Source organism: Pipistrellus kuhlii, unplaced genomic scaffold (assembly GCF_014108245.1).
Source record: "Pipistrellus kuhlii isolate mPipKuh1 unplaced genomic scaffold, mPipKuh1.p scaffold_m20_p_14, whole genome shotgun sequence".
Taxonomy (NCBI): Eukaryota; Metazoa; Chordata; class Mammalia; order Chiroptera; family Vespertilionidae; genus Pipistrellus; species Pipistrellus kuhlii.
Window position 1 is genome coordinate 31,229,490 of NW_023425449.1, and position 24,101 is coordinate 31,253,590.

A 24,101-nucleotide genomic window follows, 5' to 3' on the forward strand; every position below is an offset into this window, starting at 1 on the left:
GCCTGACATTTTTATTTCACTTCCAGATCCCAAAATGTGTATATTTTTCTGTAAACGCACTTCTCCTGAAAGAATAAGGCAGACTGTCTCATATCCTTGCAACCTAAATGGCACAATGGCACAGTAATTAAATCATCACTTCCAAATATACTAATTCACTTCCAAATATACAAATATATTAATTCACTTCCAAATATACTAATAGTAGATGTTATCAGCATGCATCTTTTATTGTTTGATTAAACTTATTGGAGATAAAAAAAAAAAACTTCACTGTTATTTTTAGTGTAACATACTTCTGTTGAATGGCAAAACTTAGCCTTGGCAATTTGTACCTGCCATTATTTTGGCTTTCCCACACTCCTTAGTTCTAAAAAAAAAAAAAGCCTTTCAAAAGCTATTGAATCAATCATTGCACATTCATTTCACTTGCCTGTAAACATTTTCATCTGTACCTTGTGCTATCTTCTGGAGTAATTATAGTTCTAATGTTCCAAGTCAGACTTCCAGGTTATATAAGTCACCATGCAGGTGCTCAGGCAGCTCTAAATCCTGCTGCTGGGTCACCAAGTTATTATGTCTACAAGTGCATCACCCAGAACCACAGCACCCAAGATACAACTGAGGTACAGACTGCACTGCTGGCTGACACAGTTGGATAAACATTGGGAACTAACTGTCCCAGTCCAACTTGAAGCCACATATGGTCCTGGTCTTTACTTCTTTCCCTATGGATCATTTTTCAAGCTTGAAATTCTTTTGGATTTCCTAAGAATTTTTACTGAAGCAACAACAAATTACTAAAAGATAAAAATAGAAATTTTCCAGAAATATAATGTTACAGTACAAAGCTTTTAAAGGTAAATATTCCTAGATCTCAGGTGTATTCCTTTTTGCTAAGTCATGTCTCTTAGATTTCTTGGTTAAAGTGGGGTGAGGAATAAGGACAGAGAATAATTCAGAAACCATTAATAGATTTTCCACAATACCAAATCCATTTATATATATTCTTATTTAATCCTAACAACTTTATAAGTAGCTATTACCATTAGTTTGCAAAAGAGGAAACCAAAGCTCAGAGAGTTAATTACTTGCATACAGTCAGGAAATTTGCAGAATTCAAACCCAAAAGTATAGTATTCAAAGTGAAAGACAGTCTAAATTTTGCCTCTTCCCTAATGAAACTTTCCCCCATTTATGACTAAAAATGCATTGCCTTTGGTTTGCCTGTATTCACTAATATGTTCCTTTTTTTTTCCTATTGGGTTAAATCTAAAAGTTCCTGGCCAAACTGAGCACATGGAAAACCATGGAAAAGTTTCCACAGTGGCAGAAGAATTTAGATTGGTCTGTACAGTACTTTTAAGAAATCTGAATGTGAGTGCTTTCTCAAATTGCCCCTACTATTTACCATCTTATACAAGTCTTCACTCATGTAAGTTACCTATTTTGTCTTAAAAGCAGATTAACTTTAAATTATACCTTTCTTCTACCCCCAACTATGAGATTAAGACTAAACTTCATTTAATATTGCAAACTATTTCAGGCAAAAAAGACTTAGTTCTCTATACATTTATCTTGCTTTTCCTCAGAACGATAGCCAATGGGGATTTTATCGTATCCCTCCAATTATATTTCATTCCTACAAGAAAATTACTTAGATTGAGCAAGTTAGACAATTTTTGATACTACATAGAAATAATTTGTAAAATGCTCACCCAGCCCTAGCCCCACAAATTCATCAGGAGCCTGATCTTTTGATCCAGTAAGAGATCCTTCTCTGCCTCGCACTGTTCCAGAAATGTATCGAGGCTTCACTCCAGTTCCTATAAGTTGGGCAAGCTCCAACTGACTGATGCACTTCAGAATCTTAATTTTAAAAAAGGAGAAAAAATTTAATTTCATGTTAAAAATGTTTGCAAATATATTTAAATATATGCAGCCAGGATTTAAACTTAGGCTACATCATAAATCACTGGAGGCCCAGTGCACCGATTCACGCACAGTGGAGACCCAGTCTGGCCTGTGGGGATCAGTCGACTTCCACAGTGCTGCTGCCCAGCCTTACCCACCAGCTCTTCGGGCTCCAGTCCACTGTCTGCATCGATCTCGCAGTGCGAAGTAGTGCACAAAGTGGCAGGCGACCAGGGAGGAGCCTGAGCCCAGGCTGGGCAACCTGTGCTCCCACTCATCCGGGCCCCACTGCGCCTGCCATCACTAGGGTGTGCAGGGGGAGTGTCCATGGGAGAGGCTCATGTAGCTGCACTCCCCAGCCGTCAGCTCAGCATCTGGTGCCCGTCTGTCAACTGAGCAGCACTCCCACTGTGGGAACACACTGACCTCCAGGGGGCATCTCTTGCATTGAGTGTCTTCCCCCTGGTGGTCAGTGCACATCATACCTACTGGCCGGACAGCCCGTTGCTTAGGCTTTTATATATGTAGGTTATAAAAAGCTAACCGTATTTACCCTGAATGTACTTAATTTTCTCCCCAAACACTTAAGCATGTCAGTGATTGAATATTTAGATTTTATAAACCAAATTACAAAATTAAAAATAAAGTGCATATACCTCATGCCATGAATTTCCTAAATAATTTCCATCTGTATGAGCCACTGTGATAAGCGTTTTTATTGTGTCAATGTTCTTCTGTTTCATTTCAGTAATACCAGAACTCACTGTAAGTAAGGTAAATCTTGCTAGTGCCTGAACATACGCATCTCTTTCCAGCTATAAAAAAGAGAAAAGTATACTTGACGTGGTTGTAAACACAACAGAGTGATCCTTAATTCCCTAATGACAAACTGTTTACTTGGTTAATAAGTTTTTAACTGACAAATCATAACTTATATACAATACCTCAAACTAGAGTATTTTTTAAAGATAAATGAAACAGAAATTTCTAAAGTACAAAGGTGAACAAGGTGTAAAATCAAGATGAGATTTTATTAATAACAAATTCAAATGGTAGAAAAACATTCATTGAATATTTCAGTTTCAAGTACTGTGTGAACTAGCAGAAACTTTGTAAATTTGCTCACTTTTTCATTACAACTAGACTGTGCTTTGTAAGTCCTATCATTCATAATCAAATATAAAACAGTTTTGAAAAAGAAAGCAAGCTTCAACTATATTATTATCAGACAAAGCATATAATTACTAGGAGGGACTATCTTCATGAGAATTATGTACTATAGAACTGGTTCTCTTAAACTTGTTCTGAGGGTTAAGACACACACACACATGAAACAGTTTATTCTTGTATTGTTATTTATTAATTATTGTATTACTTTCTATATGAACAATTATAAACCTACTCTCTGTATATAAAATATGAAAATATATATGATTCAATAAGTAAGAACTTCCAACATAATTATTTAAGTAAGATGTTGAAATTAACATATAGGAATTCAAAGTCTTGGGGAAGAATTGTAAACCAAAGTTATTATGATGAATTTTAGGCACATCAGTATAGAACTACTTTGTCTGTCATAGATTCTCAGATTCTTAAATATTAAGATTCATTTAAATGACATCATAAACTTGAAATTAGTTTCTCATAAGGCAAATGTAAAAAAATAATTTAAACTATAGTAATGGCATAAGTAGATTGGTTACAAAAGCAAACTTCTTTATTACCTGAATGCTGAAAATGCATGCAATTCTGATTGCACATCTTATACCTTCCAGGCAAAGAGAGGCTACTTCAGTATCATCACAGTCTTGTAGACCCACACTGAATGCAGCAAGAAAAGGTGTCCAAGCCAACTAGGAAAATTAAAATTTAAAATATATCATGAATATCAAGTGTTAATTAAAAATTATGATAACACTACATTAATATTTCTCAAGGCTTTTAGACAACAAATGATTTAAAGTTCTGAAAAAAAAAAAAAAAAGCAGTAAATTTCTTAGCATAGCTATTTGGAAAGCTTTCCTAGACAAGAGAAAAAAAAACCCCAAACGATTTAATGCTAACTGGTTTTAAATAAATGAAAGAACAAGATCATAAATTCAGTAGAAGGCCTGAGGCATATTTTAAGTGCAGCACTTATAAATTATTCACATCAATAAAATGGGGTAGTCAATATTAAAAAATAATATTACTTATACCTCTGACTTGAGAACTCATCTCTCTTTGCAAGCTTTATCCCTTGCAATATCATGGGCCTTTTATTTCCAAGAAAATTCTTTAGCATTTTCTACTTGCAGCAATTCTATTACTTTCTTTAAGCTTGCTTCCTGGACACCTTTTTTTTTTTTTTTTCTCCCCCCTGCCCCCAAACATTTTATGTTGACATATCAGCAATAACCCTGGACAACACTTTAAAAATATATAGTTCAATAAAATATTTCTTCATTATATACAGTGAAAGCCAACAAACACTAAATTTTACTATAAAAACTGAATAACTAGTTTTAATGGAAAATAAACAAAAAAAAGAGCTACCTTTTGACTGCTGAACATACTAATGCCAAAACATAGGGATTATATTAGTGTGTGCGTGTATGACTTTGATGTGCCTGATGCGAGAGTATTTGCTTTTAGTAAGTCGTCATGAAGCAAAATTATAAACCATATAGCCATACAGATGAAGAGATGTTTAGGGGTGTGCCATAGAAATGACAACTGAAAAGTTTAAAAGATCTAAAAAGTTTTTAGCATTATGAAGGAAAACCCAACCTTTGCTTGTAACAGCAGAAAGTTTAGAAGTAAAGTGTATAACCCTAACAAAGGAACATAAGCCACAGTACCTAACTTTAGTCTTAGCTTTGCCACTTATTTAATCTTTCTGAAACTCAGTTTCTTCCTGTTTAATACCTCGACTATCAATCTGGAGAGATGCTGTGGGAAGCATATGAAGTGCAGAACTTTTAAAATACAAAGTACTACATGGAAGTAACAATGATATATTCCATTAGAAACCCCATATAACATTTTATAGAAGTATATGGTCCATAAGCCAGTAAATGTTTAACTCTATTAGAAATTAAAGACAATGATTTCTCCAATCAAATCACATCCTCTCAGTGACAAGGCAAGCATTCTGCACCCAGCCACGGATGGGCCTCTGGCCAGGCCGGAGCAGCCAGGCCCTGAAGAGAGCTACTGGCGCACAGATTCGTGCACAGGGCTACTAGTTGAATAATATCCAGAGACAGTAAAATTAAATTGCCCCCTCATAATTGTATAAACCTTTACAGAATACAACCTGCCAATGGTAGAAAGATTCCTAGTAATGTGTATATCCCTTCAGAGTATAATGCATTCTAGGAATCTCTCATTTATTCCTTGACCCAGTCAGTGCTTATTACTGAGCACTGGCTACAAGCCAGCAACTGTACCAGATATTGGGAAAAGTGAACAGAACAGACTTAGTCTATTGCCTCTTGGATTTTAAAGTAAAGAGGTATACTAGCCATATATTTTAATACAAATATTAAAATAAATGTACAAATACAAATGGTTATGAATACAATGAAGGAAAAGAATAGCATGTTATGAAAAGGGATGTGATTTGAATTAGAGGGGTCAGAGCAAAACTTTCTGAAAGAGTAACATTATAAGTGGAAACTACACAGGCAATGAAAAGAGCATTCTAGACACAGGACACAGCTTATAAGAATGCTCTGAAGAAAAAATAATTTACGTCATTCTAGAAGCCTAAATAATGCCAGTGTAACTGTAGCTCAGTAAGAGACAGAAGAAACAGAAGAGTTCTAGCAATGAGTTTGGAAAGGCAGGTGGTCCCTAGACCCCCTCAGTGTGCTAATTTCATCAAGTGTCATGCAAAGTCAGTGAAGGGCCTTAAGGAAGAAGGTGAAATTGCACTTTTTCTTTTAAAAAGATTACTCTGGCTTCTGTAAATGGATAAGAAGTGCACATAAGGACGCTACAGTAGTAAGAGTGAGAAATGAGAGTGTCTGAAGAGAACAATGCCAGGGCTTAGAAGATGTTTAAATAAACTATAATCCATATCATAAAACCTACCGACAAATTTTTAATGATATGGAAAAATACTTATGTGAGAAACAGCAAGATAAAAACATTCTATACATAGTACAATCACAACTGATTAAGATAAAAAAGTAATGGGGGGAGAGGGCAATATTAAAATATGTACACAGATAATAATTTAATTAAAAAAAAAGATAAAAAAGTAGTATATTAACACAAGTTTTTTCTGAGTGGCTGAATTATGGATAGATCCTTATTTTGCTTTTTTTCTGCCTCCCGTTTAAAAAACACACTTGAAAAAAAAAAAGCTGCCTTATAAAATATATTTTATAATAAAGTGTTTATAATATTTCAACATGATATTACCTTCCTAGACCCCCTCCTATTCTAAAATTCATCAACTTTAATATCATTCTCACTCAGACCTTGAAGTAGGGGTAAAAGTAATTATAAAATTTTACACCTAAAAGGAAGCACAGAAATCTTGTAGTCATTTGCACCATCCATATGTACAGTGAAGTCTGCATTAGGATTTAAATTATGATCTTTCGCTTCCACAGACCATCTTAACCACACAAACTGCAAACTTAACTAGACTCCCCTCCACTTCCCTACGATCCTTATGATGCACTGCTTCCTCATTCTAAATTTGGAGAAAGGGTAGAAAAAAAGAATAGGAAATGAAAAAGGAATAAGAAATCAAATTTTAAAGAACCAGGACCAATCTTAGTAGATTAACCTATAAAAATAAATAATGCTCCTTGCTATTCCTTACTCTTTTTTCTGGGCTCCAGGCACATCAGAACCCTCCTATTATATTAGTTCCTGGGCCAGAGGCACTAAAAGAGAGCAAGCAACTCAATGAGGATCCTAACTTCAAAGGTTGAAATAAAATTTATTAGAGAAAACCAGGTGAAGGATTAATGATCATTCTCTGAATGCTTTCTATTCTTAAGATCATACAGCTATTAATTCCTGATAGTGCATACATTTGTCCTTCTCTTTAAGAAAAAAATTTGTTTGCCATGTCCTTAATAACATGGCTTTTGCTTCCAGGTCTACGCCAATGGGATATGTCACTAAATTTCCTTACGTGAAAATTATGCGCAACAAAATTATGTGTAAATGTATATTGCCACCAAAAGTTACTAGTAACTCTTACCTTAAACATGGGTCTCACATGCTCCAAATGTGTTGCACTTGTAAAAGGTGCTTGAACATGGCTCACGGCTTCCATAAGTGCTTTAGCTGTCTTAGCCATCTGTTCCATTTCTAAGTTATAAAGAAGTCTTCTTTGTTTTTCACTTGCTACATCTGAAACAAACACCATCAGTATTTAAAATAGGAAGCATTTAAAAGTGCTATTTTGATGTCTTACTACAAAATAATAATATACCACATGATATAATTACCAATACACTAATTAAAAATAGTCCTAAGAAGTCAGACTCAAACAGTCACATAATGTGTGATTGGACGTATATGAAATAACCCAGAATAGGTTACAGAAACAGACTGGGATAGCCAGGGCCTAAGAATGGGAGGGAACCTGGAGTAACTGCTTATTGGAACAGGGTTTTATTTTGGGGTGATGAAACATTTTCAAACTAGATAGAGGTAGTGGTTGCACAACAGGTGAACGGACCAAATGCCATTGAATTGTTCACTTCAAAATGGTTAATTTTTTAAAACACTGTTTCTAAAACATTGACTTCAGAGAGAGAGAGAGAGGAAAAGAAACATCAATGTGAGAGAGAAACTTGAATCATCTGCCTCCTACACAAGTCACCCAACTGGGTGACTGAACCCACAAATCTGGTTATGTGCCCTGACTGAGAACCAAACCCACCACCGCCTTTTGGGGTACGAGACGCCACCAACAGAGCCACACCAGCCAGGGGAAAATGGTTCATCTTATTTATTTTATTTTATTTTATTATTTTTTTTTTTGGTTCATTTTATATTAAATGATTCCACAATAATTAAAAGTGCAAAAATCCGCCGAAACCGGTTTGGCTCAGTGGTAGAGCGTCGGCCTGCGGACTGAAAGGTCCCAGGTTCGATTCCGGTCAAGGGCACATACCTTGGTTGCGGGCACATCCCCAGTGGGGGGTGTGCAAGAGGCAGCTGGTCAATGTTTCTCTCTCATTGACGTTTCTAACTCTCTATCCCTCTCAATTCCTCTCTGTGTAAAATCAATAAAATATTTTTTTTAAAAAAGTGCAAAAATCCTGTACTAGGAGTCATGGATAAATAGAAAACCTATGAGGAGGGAAGAGCATACATACAAACCTGTCACAATAAATAGCATTAGGGAAACACCACAAACTTGTGATAGGAAAAGAGATGAAAGAAGAAATGGCATCTTTGAATGGTATCTCCTGAGTTAAGAAAATGATGGCCCTGACACTCCAGAATGATTTTAATATTTTAGAACACGACCATCTCCCTCCCATATCTAGCTCTCTAGTTTGCTACTACCACATACAAAATAGGCCAGAGAAAGAGGAATGTGAAGATATTAGAAGAAAACAATCAGGAAGCTGGTAATTCAGGTGTAAAAATGAACTCTTGATCAATATACTTAATGTTACAAGCAGAACTGAAGTTAACACACCCAAATAAACTGCTGCTTGGTACTGAACTGCAATTAGAGTCAAGGATGCCTAGTCCAACATCTGGCTTTGTCACTGTTTGGGTTTTAGATGTAGCGATTTAATAAAAATTTTACATTAGGTAAACATAGCTCATAAATTCTATAACTCTAAGTTTCTTAACCTCTGCACTTTAGTTTCCTCATTTATAAAATGAGGGTGAACTTACTAAAATTCTTTAGAATCATTCCCCCATATTACTCCGAAAGATAAGGTCAGTATGTTCCACACTTCCTTTTAAAATCATCTCCCTAGCCCCCAACTCTCATCTTGTAATTCTTCATCAGCTTCTACAAATACATGCATCACATAGGCCTTTTTACTTCTCTTCTGTCAACAGAATTTTGCTACTATAACTTGTTCTGTTAAATAAAACCTGGGAGTTCATTTCTAAGTGGAAGGTGTCCTCTTTCCATATTACTGTTATATTCTTAAGCCACAACCCTCGTCTCATTTCTGTAATCAAATTTTAGCTCTAATTTCATCACTAAGTATTGTCTACATGTACAGAAAGTCTAGAATGGAGCCAGGTCCCTAATGCTAGTTAGATCTAGGAACTCTACAGCGATACAATTTGTGGCACATCTGAATTAGTGATTTCCGACTCCACAGCTACCTCACAATCATAACCTTCCCCATCTCCCTGAATCACCCCTACTTTCAGCTTGTTTACCTATAAGGATATATGAAGAGATGTAAATATGTTGCTTGTAGCTGTTAAGGAGGCAGAAACAAAGATTAAGAATTGAGGTCTGACTATTGGGGTTTTCTGACCAATCTCTCTGACCTTCAAATCTGTGCTGAGATTAACCGCTAAATGGACACATGTTCATTAAACACACATACTAATCCATGCATATTATGTAGCATTTTTCATTAGTCATTGATCAGAGCTACCTTTCTTCAGCATGTGAGAAAAAAATATAACCATATCAGCAAATGCTATAGTATATAAATACTATCACTAGAATAAATACTCTAAGTGAAGAACTCTTTCAAGTACCCATATTTTTCCTCCTGACCAATCAGGATTCAAATGATTTGGATACCTACTTTGCTTACTTGATTTTGTAGGGATTGTTAATTCTTTCGTTTCTTTCAATGATATCTTTTTGCCAGCTATTTCGTTGTAGATGGCTGATAGATACTCTTCAGGAAGGTCTTTACTGTCATTGATACCTCTATTCATCTTAATATACTGTTCCTTTGTCATTTTATTTTTAACCTAGGAATGAAAAGCAATTATAATTCCTAAAAATTAACATAAAAATTTCACTCTTATTTTAAGAATTTAAATACTCTTATGAGAGAATTTATACTTTGAGGACAAGAAGTGAAAAATATTTAACAAAACATACATTAAAATAAAAAATTCACAGAAAATGACAATGTACAATAGAAAAAAAAAACCCATTCTAGCATATGCTAATTTAACTTGCTCTACTATAAACATGAATCAAAGCCAGTGTTACTAATGATGAAGATTAAGAACACAAAAATATGTGTTCTAAATATTCCTCAAATTAAAAAAAATAGCTGACACACTATATATAAAAGGTAGTTTAACTATATTCTAGGTGAAAAAGAAACATAAATGACTTGTTAAAATTTACCTATATTTTAACTTTGAAAACAATTAAAAATTAGAAGAATTTATTTTAGGGACTCTTTTAAAGTATTCTTTTTAAAAAACTATTTTCATTGATTTCAGAGAGGATGGAAGAGGGAAAAAGATAGAAACATCAATGATGAGAGAGAATCATTGATCGAGTTCCTCCTGCACACCCCCTACTAGGGATCGAGCCTGCAACCCAGATATGTGCCCTTGACTGGAAATGAACCTGAGACCCTTCAGTAGGCAGGCCGATGCTCTATCTACTGACCAAACTTGTTAGGGCTAAAGTGTTCTTTAAAAATGATGTCATTTAGCCAAAACCGGTTTGGCTCAATGGATAGAGCGTCAGCTTGGGGACTGAAAGGTCCCGGGTTCGATTCTGGTCAAGGGCATGTACCTTGGTTGCGGGCATATCCCCAGTAGGGGGTGTGCAAGAGGCAGCTGATCGATGACTCTTTCTCATTGATGTTTCTAACTCTCCCTCTCTCTCCCTTCATCTCTGTACAAAATCAATAAAAATATATTAAAATAAAAATGATATCATTTATTACAGTTCATATGGTCTTAAAGTGTTTATCATATGGAATCATAATTATGGGTTCAATTTTCTAACCGGCAACTTAGCTTCATAGGAACCCATAAGCACAGTGGCATGCTGCATATTAGCACATGATGCCAGCAGTCTGACGGGAGCCACGAGACAATAAGCTATCACTGCCAGACCAGCACATGCTCTACAGACAGACACTTGGGCAATCAAGACAGGACACTGTTCTCAAGATTTCACACTCTCTAACTGACATGTGTTCAGAAACTTTTAACTATCTGATAGTAAGAAAGGAAGTTTTAACATTTCTTCAAAATAACTTACATGAGAAGGTACATATGTATAGGAAGATGTGACGCAGATGCACATAACATTGAAATTCATTTACAAAACCAAATTCTTTAAAATTCTTTAAAATACAACATTCTAAAAACAAAGGGAGAATAACTACCAGAAACTGCACTTGTAAATGTATATTACAATAAATTAAACCAATCAACAAACTGAGGTATTTGACTAAACAACATTAAAATTTCAACTACTGCCAGGACCGGTTTGGCTCAGTGGATAGAGCGTCGGCCTGCGGACTGAAGGGTCCCAGGTTCGATTCCGGTAAAGGGTATGTCACCTTGACTTCGGGCGCATCCCCAGTAGGGGGTGTGCAGGAGGCAGCTGATCGATGATTCTCTCTCATCAATGTTTCTAGCTCTCTATCCCTCTCTCTTCCTCTCTGTGAAAAATCATTAAAATATATTTAAATAAATAGATAAATAAATCAAATAAAATTCCAACTACTACTTATTAATTCAAAAGAACTAAGAGTACTTAATTTGTATTATTTATTATAGAACTGATTTGGAAGAAAACATACCTGTGGACTGTGAAGATCTGTGGTCAGCATAATAATTGAGTAAGCCAGAACATAAGCAGTATCAGCACTAGCAAATAGGGTTTGTCTGAAAAAATAAATGAATCATGTTATAAACTTGTACTGTTTTACAGTTTCATTAAATTAGTCACTGCAAACCCCAAAGCACTTTTAATTTACTTTTCTAGGACTTATGTTTTATATCATATTACAATATTTAAATGGAACTATCTGATACCTCCAGATCATAGACAATCTAAGTTTCCTGGGGCAGAGGATTATGAATCTCCTGATAGCTGGCAACCAGTAAGAATTTGAATCTTGCTTACCCTTGGTTGCATTCTAGATATCTTGCAGCAAATTTTTCCATCAATCGATCAATTTTCTGAGCTTCCCCTGGAAGACGGAATCCTTCTAGAAACATTCGAAGGGCCGAAACAAAGTCCTTTCCTGAAAAGTCATGTTGGTCCACATATGCATACATGACTTCTTTGTTAAACTTATCATTATCTCCCAGGAACTCACCCACTTGAGTCTAAAGAACAAAAGACAGGTTGATATCCCAATGGAACATTTGCCAGATAGCCATTTAAAAAACAGAAAAATCCATAAGACCCACAAGTTTTGACTATAGGTTTAACTATTTCAAACATGAAGCTATAAGTGAAACATACTGATAAAAAAAAAATCAAGATATTCTTTAGAGTTTAAAGAATTAAAGAGCAAAATTAAGAATACCTAAGTATATTCTGTAAGTTTTACTTGCATACTTGGGAGGGCAACATTACATATCATTATTAACTTAAAAAGAAATCTTATAGAAAAGGTTAGAATGAACTAAAATGGTACTCTTACAGAGTCTAATCTTTCCTCTTGATGTAAGAATTGAGCAATATCTTCAGGTGTAGTGCCAAGCATCCCTTGTTCTTGGAGGTACTGTATTCCTCTCTTTGGTTTCTTATTAAACCTAGATGATAATAAAGTTAATAGGGACATTATAAATAGAAAACCATTGGTATTCCTGGAAAAGACCTTAGTAAATTGATTTTCTAATAGCATTGAGAAAATAGAAGCTTATTTAATATATTCCGTGCATGAAAACAAAAATATACTATGCAAAGTTTTCCACCTATTAATTGTTTCCTGCTTTTATCGAACTCAAGTGAATTCAGTGACTGTTTTAGGTATAATCTGACAGCACTATTTCTTTTATTAAAAAAGATACCCAATGTTTTCAAAATAAAGTCCAAATTGATGATTAGACTGCCACATAAAATCTTTCTTAAAATAGCTCATTAATTTTTTATCCCCTTTTCTCATCTACTCCCACATACCTTCCCATTCCCTAAACAGGATGCATTTTCGGCCCATTTCCTCTGCATGCCCTTCACCTGCTCCACTCACTGGGGAACTCTCCTTCATGCTTACAGATCCAATTTAAATGTCACCTCTTTCTTTCCAAATCATTTACTTTCTACTTTTATTGTACCAATAATTACTTTGGTACTTCATCACCTGTCACCTGGGTATTGCAAGCATTCCTAAATGGTCTCCCATCTCTTGTTTTGTTCACATTCTAATCCATCCTCAGACTACTGGCAAGTCATCTTTCCAAAAGAGGAAATCAGGTGCTGCTGCTCCTCAGCTTAAAATCCTTCAATAGTACATCAATGCCAGGAGATACAAGACAAAAACCCCTTTACATGGCAAATAAGGCCTTCTGTAATCTGGATCCAGCTCAATGCTTTCATCTCACCTCCTGCTACATGCTTCCCCACACAACTCCCCCCACCCCTGCTGTGCTTAACAATAGTCCCCAAATGTTCTCCCTTTTTTCTCTGTGCTGTTGCATATCTTATTCTCTCTCTGAAATGTCCTTCCCTGTTCAGTCATCCTAATGATTTCCCCAGAAAGTCCTAATTCAACCATTACCAAGTACACAAATTAAAACCAAATATTTTCACTGAGATAAACGTAGTCTTTGCTCTACAGAAGCTCTTATTCTAAAGCAAGAAACATGATTTTCAAACATTACTATAGTAAAAGTGCAACAAATAATGTGTTCAGAAGGTAAGAAGATAGCACAGAAGAAGTGACTAATTTCCAGAGATGATCATGATTTATTTTCAGGAGAAGGTGACTGCAGAACTGAGCTTTGAGGAATAATCATATCTTTTATAAATAGTAAGGAAAAACATCCCAGAGTGAAATAGATCAGACTAATACATGAAAGCATAAAACAGCCTAATAAATAGCTCAGCCTTGGTGGAGCAATGAAGTGAGACAAAGTGGCAGGTGATAAAGTTTAAGAGTTCGTCAAATCCAGAACTGGCCTTATTCTTTAAGAGCAAGAGAGGGTAGAATCAGAACTAAGACTTTCATTCAAAAAGAATAGCTGTGAGAAAAGACTGGAGAGTAAATAAGACCAAACAAAGGTAAACTAATTAGATTATACTATTTATTTAGTGACAAATCCAAGGAGGAAATCTAAGGTAACTCCCAAAATTTTAGCTTATAAATTTAGTAACATCCTCAATAAAAAAATACAGAAAAAGTGGGTTTTCTGTTTGTCTTTTGTTTCGGGTAGGTGTATTGGGGAGTTGATTATAGAGAGAATGTAGACTGATAAATTTGATTATGGACATGCTGAGTGGAAGAAACTATGCAATATCCAGTGGAGATGCCCAACAGGCAATTACAGATATGAGTCTGCACATCAGTGAAGGTATTTATGTTAACACTTGGGGGTAGTGAGATGTTAGTAAATAGTAGTCATGAAAAAGAATACAATCATCTAGGACAGTGTTTCCCAAAGTGTGGTACGTGTACCCCCAGGGGTACGGGAAGAGTTTGGTGGGGGTACGTGTTGCACCGCAGTTTGGTGGGGACATGCACTGCACCGTGCTTAGCTGCTCCTAATTCTACGTTCTCATGAGTACGAGGGGTACTCAGCGTTACGTAAATTATAGAAGGAGTACACATATGTTAAAAGTTTGGGAAACACTGATCTAGGAGAAGATATAAAGTAAGATAAGGGTGGAGGAACAGAACCCTTGAAATGCTAAGAGGTTATGCAGGAGATAAACAGTCCAGACCAAGACTAAGATGGCATGATCAAACTGGAAGAAGAGACAGGGCAGAATGGTGTCATGGAAGGAACAGCTGTGAAAGGGTGCACTGAGCACAGCCACAGGAAAGCATTCTCATGGAAGTCTGAGGCAGAAAGCAAGCCTAATGGCTGAAAGGAGGGGAGGCTGGTGGCTGAAAGCAGGGAGACCTCCACTTTAAAGTCCTATGACAAACTCCCTCTCACTGCTAAGTACTTTACGGGAGTTATCATACCTTGGCAGTACTTTACACAGCACTCTATATGGACTTCACACAGTACCAGTAAAAACAAAACAAGTTTTTGCCAAGATTTAGACTAATCTTTGAACACAAGGACCAGTGTCTCCATGGTTCTTGGCACACAGTCCCAAGTACCAAATATGTGTTTGCTGAGTGACAAGCCGAACTTCAGTGTGAGTATCTGCTTACACTACTAGATCTTGTGCCCCTATAAGTAATGGATGTTTCATTTATTATTCATTCCAGGACCCTGCATAATGTCTGGAACACATAACAGTTTGTAAATAATGACAGAAAAATTAGAATTAACTATTAATGGCAACTTCTTGAGACAATTTTGTGATATTTATAATTTTATGACAAAGAACGTGTGTACGTTTTGTCAATTTTTAAGAAGGTACAAATACACTATAAAAAGGGCATTCATCAAAAGGCATTGCTTAAGATTCAGGAAGAAATGTTTTAATACAGAAGGAGCAAGCTAACTAAACAAACGGGTATTTTTTTTAATAGTTTACAGTAGCTAGATTCATGAAAAAAGGCCAACAAGTTTATTTTTCCTTATAGCATCTCCTTGAAAAAAGAAATGGGCAATAGGAGGGATAGCAGAATAGTAGTACTTAGACAGGAAATAGTCCAGAAACAGGCTGATATCAGTTTAGTAGCCAGGTTGGAAAGGGTCATTATCACCATATGAACATATAAAAAGAAATTAACAATGGATCAAAAACGAAAGTAGCACATTTGTAACTCAAGTGAGGAAAATATAAAAACCTATAAAGGAACAACACTAACTAGTCCCATATTTTAAGTTTTTTTTATCTGTCACCTGCTTAGGAAATATACCAGGGGATTTTATAACTGAACTAATAAATAACACAAAACTGCAGATGCATAAAACAGCATATACAATATGGTGCAAAATTAATTCAATGTGCATTATAGAATCTGTTTGGGCTAGAATGCAATGAAAAAGGGGAGCTGGTTAAGGAGCCAGTAGAAGACAGCAAAGATTTTGCCCTGTTTTACTCATTACAAGATGGTGATAAGAAGAAAATAAAAATAATCCAAAGATTCAGAGAAACCCAGGGCAATGGTGGCCCAGTACAGGCAGAGGGATAAACAAGAAAATTTTCTCTTTAAAATCAGACACTCACAAATCTATCCCTTGTTCTATTATTTCTTTTTGCTGCTTTAGGACTTCAAACTGTTCGGGATTATCGGTGCCAGACATCTGTGTGCTGTAGCTGCCTATTCCTGAGGATGATGTTGACTCCAGGGAATTTAAGCTTCCGTATCTGTTTATTGTCTCAGGGTGTTTGATGTCACTTGTCTCTTGTTCTGAGGGTTTTTCCTGACCTGTAAGTAGAAAAACTGATACAGTAAATTACTCGGTCAAGGGGAAAAAAAAAAAAAAAAAAGTAAAAGGTAAAAAAAATTCAAGATATTGGCAAGATATTTCACTGTTGCTTAGATATCTGTTTGATACAAATAAAAATATTAGGTGCGATATATACATATCCAATTTACATAATTAAAAAGAGATACTTTTGCAGTCACAGTGCTGAGTGTCTGCTGGGTTTCAGATATCAGCTCATGATAACCAGTTTTCCTATAGGAACTTGACTAAGATAACACCAGGTAGACCTGCAACTATGAAATCTCTGAGTAAAGAAAAATCTCAAACATGCACAAACAATTACATCTTCTTATACTGACTTATATTTTCTCCTACAACTATACTTTAACAAAGTTGCATAAATATGCTTCACTTTTATATAATATTCAAAATACTTCTAGAAAGAGTAAAGTTTGGATAACTATGCTGAGAGCTTCATTTTAAAGCTCATTATTTAAGTTACAAACAACGCTTCTTCGTCAGCTAAATGAACACAGACATCATGAAACTGGCTTAATGGCTTTTGCAACCAGCCTTCAAAGTATCATTTGCTTAAATGATGAAGAATTATACTCAACATGTCACCTTACCAAGAGTTGTCTGAGAGTTGGGGTTCACGTACTGATCCTTACTCCATTCAACCATGCACTTCAAAATCGACACTAAGCACTCTAAACCTTTTTTCCTCAGGCTTAATTCCTACAAAATAATTCAGAATAAAAATATAAACAAGATCTTTTAAGCAAAACACACAGCACTTCCTTGGCAAAGTTTAAATTTGAAAATGTTTTTAAAGTTCTTACCTGAACATTACTCATGCCAAGTTCCTGACTGCCCCGGCCTTGAGCAATTTTTGATAGATCATTAACTAGTCTTTCAAATATATTTGCTGCATTTAAGTCACAGTCATAGTTTACATAAATATCCACTACACTCTGAGCATCTGTAACAATACAATGTATTAATTAACAAAGGGCATCTAGTATATGAGTATATTCAACCTTTTAAATATCTCATTATAAAAAAGGTAATATGGGTAATTTCAAATACCTGCACAAATCCTTGTCAAAGTCTGAATAACCATCCATTTGTGGTCAAACGAGCTGGTAGAAGTTTCCAAAATATATAGGAAAATTTCTTTAAAGAACACCTGTGATTAGGGGAAAACATCCGTTTTAAAATATTGCTTATATTGTAATTCATAAATGTGATCACTTTTTAAATATCCCAAAGTTGCAGAACAGAGACTAGGATCCAGGTTCCTTTGGCGTCAATTCCTTTTGAGCCCATCTCTGAAGCATCAGGACTAAAACCACTAGGTGGGTGACTGAAGCGAGCCTTTGTTGTAGGAGCACTGCACTTCACATTAGTTGTTTGCTCTCACACAACCACTACAAAAGAAGTCTACAAAGATATGGAGTTCCTCTGAATAATTTCCTGAACATATTTACAAAACTAACGTAACTCATAATTCATTTTAACACACCAGAGAGCATAAACCATATTCTGTTCATCAGTCAGATGGGGTGTGCCATAGCAAGCTGATAGTTCTAAGTATAGGAAACAGTTTATTCTTGTACTAGAGGCTCAGTGCACAAAATTTGTGCACGGGAGGGAGGAGTGTCCCTCAGCCTGGCTTTCACCCGCTGACAATCTGGGACCACTGGCTCCTAACTGCTAGCCTACCTGCCTGCCTGATCGCTCCTAACCACTCACCTGCCTATCTGATCGCCTCTACCCCTTTGCCTGCTTGTCTGACTACCCCTAACCACTCGCCTGCCAGCCAGGTTCCCCCTGCCTCAGACCCTGCGGCTTCGTCCAGAAGGATGCCTGGAATGATGTTCAGAAGGTCAATCAGCTGTCCAGTCTAATTAGCATATTATACTTTATTATAGTTTATTAATTACTGTATTATTTTCCATATAAACAAGTGTAAGCCTACATTTGCCCACCCTGTATTTTTCAGACATTATAATACTGAGCAAACCTAATTGTTCCTAGTTTTAAAAGTAAGTATGTTGTAATCCACACAATACAAAGTATCTAATTATCCAATTCTCATGGACTATTTTTATCATTACTCACACAAGTGAAAATCCCCATTGTCTGAAAACTACAAACTATTTCTCACTATTTTTTTAGACCAAATAATGTCAAGCTCAAAGGAGCTAACCTAATTAAATACATTTCAATTTAAGAGTTAAGAATTTTCAGATTCAAATTTACTTTGGAAAAGTGACTGTGACTTAGAGGAGATGGCTAAAAAAGTAAATCGGAAACAACATACTGTATTAACACTTATGGAACACTAGAGGCACGGTGCATGTCGCACACCAGTGGGGTCCCTCAGCCACACCTGTGGGCTCAAGCCAAAACCAGCTCAACATCCCCAAAGAGGTCCTGGATTGCGAGAGGGTGCAGGCCAGGCTGAGGGACCCCATCAGTGCACAATCAGGGCTGGGGAGAGATGTGGGAGGTTGGCCAGCCAGGGAGGGACTGTGGAGGGCTCCACGGTATGTCCAGCCTGTCTTGCTCAGTCCCTATCAGCTGGACCCCAGCAGCAAGCTAACCTACCAGTTGGAGCGTCTGCCCCCTGGTGGTCAGTGCACATCATAGTGAGCAGTTGAGTGGCCTTAACATATCATTAGCATATTATGCTTTGATTGGTTGAATGGACAACAGGACACTTAGCATATTAGGTTTTTATTACATAGGATATGTATTATGAACTTAGAAATTCATATTTACAATGAAAGATGATTAACATGTCTTCTCAATTTGGATAAGGTACCCTTGGAATGTGCTTTTCTTTCACAAAACTCAACGCATTTCTAGTATTTGACTAATTTCAGTATTTCCTATAAGACTGTAACCTCTTAGCAGGTAGGAGCCAGGTCTTTCTTGCCAAGCATTGTGTCCACATTGCTTGGCATATAGTAGGCATTCAATGAATATCTGTGGCCACAGTTCCCAAACTGCACCAATGTGCCCCAGAAAGCTAAAACAAACCCAGAGAGTTATCATAAGAATTTTAAGATAAAATTCATAGAGAAATACATCCATTGGACATCTTGAAAAATTGGTCAGTGTCATTACATCAGTTAGATCTCACTACAGTCCTTTGAAAGCCATCATTTTTGCAAACCTGGGTTTTAGTGGTTGCTATGATAAAAAGCAGGTACTCAGCCCTGGCCAGTTTGGCTCAGTAGATAGAGCGTCGGCCCACGGACTGAAGGGTCCCTGGTTTGATTCCGGACCAGGGCACGTGCCTGGGTTGCAGTTTGATCCCCAGTGGGGGGCGTGCAGGAGACAGCCAATTGATGATTCTTATCATTGATATTTCTCTCTCTCTCTCTCTCTCTCTCCCTCCCTCCCTCCCTCCCTCCCTCTCCCTCTCTGAATTTATAAAAATATATTTTAAAAAAGCAGGTACTGAATCAAAATCAATAAAGAAATAGTTATGAGGGTGGCAGTATCCAACTTGATTCCAAGGTCTGAGCAGTTGTACAGTATCCAATATGCACATATATTGTAGTGGTCAGTAATTGTGACTATTTAAAACTGTATTTTCAGAAATAGTTTTATAAGTTAATGCCATGGAAAAACCACATTATAGAAACTCTTTAGTGAATATTCTCATTAAATGAATCTTCACTGAACATCTCAATTTTGTTTTGCGATTTATATTTTTAAACGTTGAGCTTTCTCCAACAGCAACTCAGCTTATCTTGCATTTGAATGTTTAGTATTTTCAAAAGCATATCTACACTTATCTTCTTTTATCTTCATAATCTCCCCATAAGAGACAATGCAGAGAGAAATAAACTTGATCTATTTTAAAAAACATTACAATAATTTTGTAGTAAGAGCCTACTATTTATGAACAGACAGGAAATTTCCTGAAGTACTTCTCTTTAAACTTGTCCTTAACAAAAACTTTGTATATAAAATTTACTCTATAAAAACAGTAATCCCAACTTAATTTTTGTGATATTGATTCTGTAAGAAGTTATGTTTCACATAGTCTACTAATAGCACTTAATGAAATAGTCTCAGTGTCCAAAATTATGTAAGTAACTGAATGCACAGTCTTCCAAAATTCTTTAATGGCAATTTAATGTCTCTATCAAATGAGAGACTTTTAACTGGTTATATAAGCAAAAGTTCCAAAAATTTTTTAAAGTCTCTTTTATTTTTAGTTCCTGAAGATAATGAGGAAAAAAAACTGTAAAAATAACAAGTGTTTTGGTTAAATGACCTGCATTATTTTAATAGACATATGACAAATTTCTAAAATTTGACACTATGTATGGACCAAAAATTGTTCCCTTTCCAAAAATATGGCCCAAATTAAATAACTTTTCACTTAATTTACCAAGGCCTTATTCTGTATCATTCTCATAATAATGTTCTAAATAAATTTAAATACATACTGCAGAACATTAATAAAGATATGATTATCTTTACCATCTAAAAACTCTGGGAAAATAGTAATTTATCCTTTCCTAAGAGGTAATGAATTATTACTCTTGAGTTAGGATTAAATATAAGATAAAAATTATGATCTAAACTGTATATCATACCAAATATGAAATGAATGTCAAAGTTGACGAGCATGAAAGTGAGTATTCATAAAATATACAATGTCCCAACCCAAACAATATTATGACAAATGTCAAGCTGGAAAAGGTATCCATTAAATCAGCAAAACATAAAGTACTATTGTATTTTAAAATACTGAATTATTGGAAAGTGAAAACAAAAGATCACTAATTTCTATATCTGCATGATACATGCAGACATAGTTTGAAGATTCCCTAATTCAGTTTTGGTAAATCTCTGGAAATATTTTATTTTATTATTTATTTATTTCCCTCAGTAATTCACCTGTCCAGGGCATAAACCAGGCATGGGCATAGGCCTAAAGCCAAGCTGGGATAAAGGAGTTCCTTTGTCCCTGGCTGATATAAGACAAGTATCACCAAACCAGGTGCCACTCTACCCAGGTCCAAGGACATCTGGAAATACTTTAGAACAACAATGACAGCCATTTTATTTTTTTAAATGTGTAGGAATACAATATGTACATTAGAGAAAATATAGAGAGCAAAAATTAAAATCTCAAATGTCCTAAAATAAAAAATATAACCCTTCTCAATCACCTTTTCAAAGTGTTAAAACTTAAATTTCTTGAAACCATGTACACAAAGAATATATTTTGAGCTTTCTTTTAAGATAGCCAAAAGCACTATTACATACAATATATTATATACAATGGCAAAGTTATTGTGAGGACCAAGTTAATTCCAGGCAATTAGGACCATTCATACAACTAGTGTAAAATTCCTTGAAGGTAGGGCTGTGTCTTAATTTGATTTTGCATTCTTAGTGCTTACCTAGTGCCTAATGCTTTGTAGGTACATGTTAGTTGAATGAGTGAATAAAAAGTTAAGTACACACAATACACAAATATTTCACATTCTGAAAAACTTTCCAGTGTATTAATCATTTGACTGAATATGAAACAAATGAAAGCGCAACAACGCCTTGATGCAGAACATACCTCAATTTGCATCTTCAGGTGTGTCTTGAAATTCGATAACAAAGTAAGAAATATGGAAAGAGAAAGCTCAAAAACCTCTGGCACAGATGAGACTCCATTTTTTGAGAGTGCAACACATAGATACTGCTTAATAGCATTAATAAACATCTCATTTGTCCTGAAAACAGGTCCTGCATTCTGCAGAATGGATAGAAGTAACTGCAATGAAAGAATCTTGGATCGTAACTCATGAGACCTAAAATGTAAAAAAAGAAGGCATAGTGTATGGACAAGTTAACATTATGGTATTAATAGATTGTTCCTAAGGTATTTCCTGGTACCATATAATTTCACAAACTTTTATTTTTTATTTATTTATTTTTTAAAATATATTTTATTGATTTTGTACAGAGAAGTAGGGAGAGAGATAGAGAGTTAGAAACATCAATGAGAGAGAGTCATCGATCAGCTGCCTCTTGCACACCCCCTACTGGGGATATGCCCACAACCAAGGTACATGCCCTTGACTGGAATCGAACATGGGACCTGTCAGTCCCCAAGCCGACGCTCTATCCATTGAGCCAAACCGGTCTTGGCATAATTTCACAAACTTTTAAATATAGAGGCACAGAAAACTCTACAACATAGAAACAAAACAAAACAAGAAAAACTATAGTATATGAGTAAGCTCAAACACTAATAATGGGTAGTTTCACTGATGTTTTCCTGTACCACAAAATTTCATAAACTTCCAAAATGGGAAAACAATCATTCATAATTTTTAACACCAGTTTTTCATGTGGTAGTTTCAAATTATAATTCAACTTAAAAGAACACTTCCTGGATCACAAAGTAGAGAGAGAAGCAGAGACAAAAAAGAAAATTATATAAATAAAAAGCTCATTAATTTTGTCAAAAAGACAAAACTCAAGCTAGGAAACCATATATTCTCTTTTGGAAAGACAACAGTTTCTAGAAGGTGAAAATGTGATCTCTTAGTATTCAATTCCAATGATTAGGTCCTGATGGTCAAAAAAAGTCTTTTTAAATGTACATACAATATTTCCTAATATTTGGTTTATGCCCACTATGTGGAAAGATAATTAATTTACATTATTCCTCATAAGAGCAGCACTCCAAACACTAGATTTACTTTTTTTTTTTTTTTTTTTTTTTTTCAGGGCTAACTATAAATACTCTCCCCAACATAATACTCCTCAAAATTTATATATTTTCTTTTGTTCTTTTAATTCTTGGCATTTTAAACAATTCCCTCTTTTCTTTTTCTAATAAACATTTTTTTTTATATTTGAGATAACTAAATATCTAAAGCTTTTATAGCCAATACATTTTTAAATCATGGTAAAAATGGCCTTCATCAATAACACCAAATTCCTATGATATATAATCCTTAAAATAAGTCTTCATCAATTCAGAATGAGATCTCAAAACTGTCAATTTTTGAGCAAGTTATTTCTCTCCTCAATGAGAATAAGAAATTTAAAAAAATTTAAATATCATATATAATAAAAGGATAATATGCAAATCAACCGAAAGGTGGAACAACCTGTTGCTATGATGTGCACTGACCACCAGGAGGCAGAGGCTCAATGCAGGAGCTGCCTCCTGGTGGTCAGTGTGCTCCCACAGAGGGAGTGCCGTTCAGCCAGAAGCCGGCTCATAGCTGGTGAGCACAGCGGCGGTGGTGGGAGCCTTTCCCACTTCCGTGGCAGACTAAGGATGTCTGACTGATGGCTTAGGTCCATTCTGGGGAGGAGGCCTAAGCTGTCAGTCAGACAATCCCTGAGGGCTCCCAGACTGCAAGAGGGCACAGGCTGGGCTGAGGGACAACCCCCAACCACCACCCCCCTCAGTGCATGAATTTCATGCTCCAACCCTCTAGTATTCTTACAAAATATATAGGGTATAATTGAATTTAGACTGAAATCTGAACAACCTTAATTCTTTCTCTGTAAAGTTCATATTTTCAAAATACTGAAGAATCAATAAATTATATTTCTGACTCTCAGGAACTGGATCAAAAGATTTTAGGATTTTAGCCTTCTGGGCCTACAAGATGTTTCCCATTGACTCAGTACAATGTCACAAAATAAAACTATAGAAGATTTCGTTTTTATAATAAGTGTCTTTAGTCTTCTTAGTTGAC

General features: G+C 35.6%; 1 protein-coding gene and 1 non-coding gene across 5 annotated transcripts in view; both read right to left on the reverse strand.

Moving 5' to 3' along the window:
* Positions 1-24,101, reverse strand: part of ARFGEF1 (ADP ribosylation factor guanine nucleotide exchange factor 1) — a 93,189-nt gene that overhangs the window by 29,465 nt on the left and 39,623 nt on the right. For 3 of the 4 annotated variants that reach the window (XR_006741585.1, XR_006741584.1, XM_045581459.1), the window contains exons 10-22: positions 21,956-22,190; positions 17,443-17,542; positions 17,196-17,335; positions 16,983-17,091; positions 16,151-16,367; positions 12,501-12,612; positions 11,975-12,180; positions 11,649-11,733; positions 9,669-9,840; positions 7,124-7,275; positions 3,642-3,770; positions 2,571-2,729; positions 1,719-1,869 (exon numbers count right to left, since the gene is read on the reverse strand). Coding sequence is in view for 2 of the 4 variants with exons in the window: in XM_045581459.1 (XP_045437415.1) it covers positions 1,719-1,869; positions 2,571-2,729; positions 3,642-3,770; positions 7,124-7,275; positions 9,669-9,840; positions 11,649-11,733; positions 11,975-12,180; positions 12,501-12,612; positions 16,151-16,367; positions 16,983-17,091; positions 17,196-17,335; positions 17,443-17,542; positions 21,956-22,190 (1,967 nt within the window). In the remaining 2 variants the exon portion in view is untranslated. The remainder of the gene's footprint in view (positions 1-1,718; positions 1,870-2,570; positions 2,730-3,641; positions 3,771-7,123; positions 7,276-9,668; positions 9,841-11,648; positions 11,734-11,974; positions 12,181-12,500; positions 12,613-16,150; positions 16,368-16,982; positions 17,092-17,195; positions 17,336-17,442; positions 17,543-21,955; positions 22,191-24,101) is intronic. The other variant, XM_036437030.2, reaches the window with a different exon arrangement.
* LOC118718689 lies at positions 21,278-21,409 on the reverse strand. The gene has a single exon (XR_004987881.1). It is a non-coding gene; the product is annotated as a small nucleolar RNA SNORA48 (small nucleolar RNA).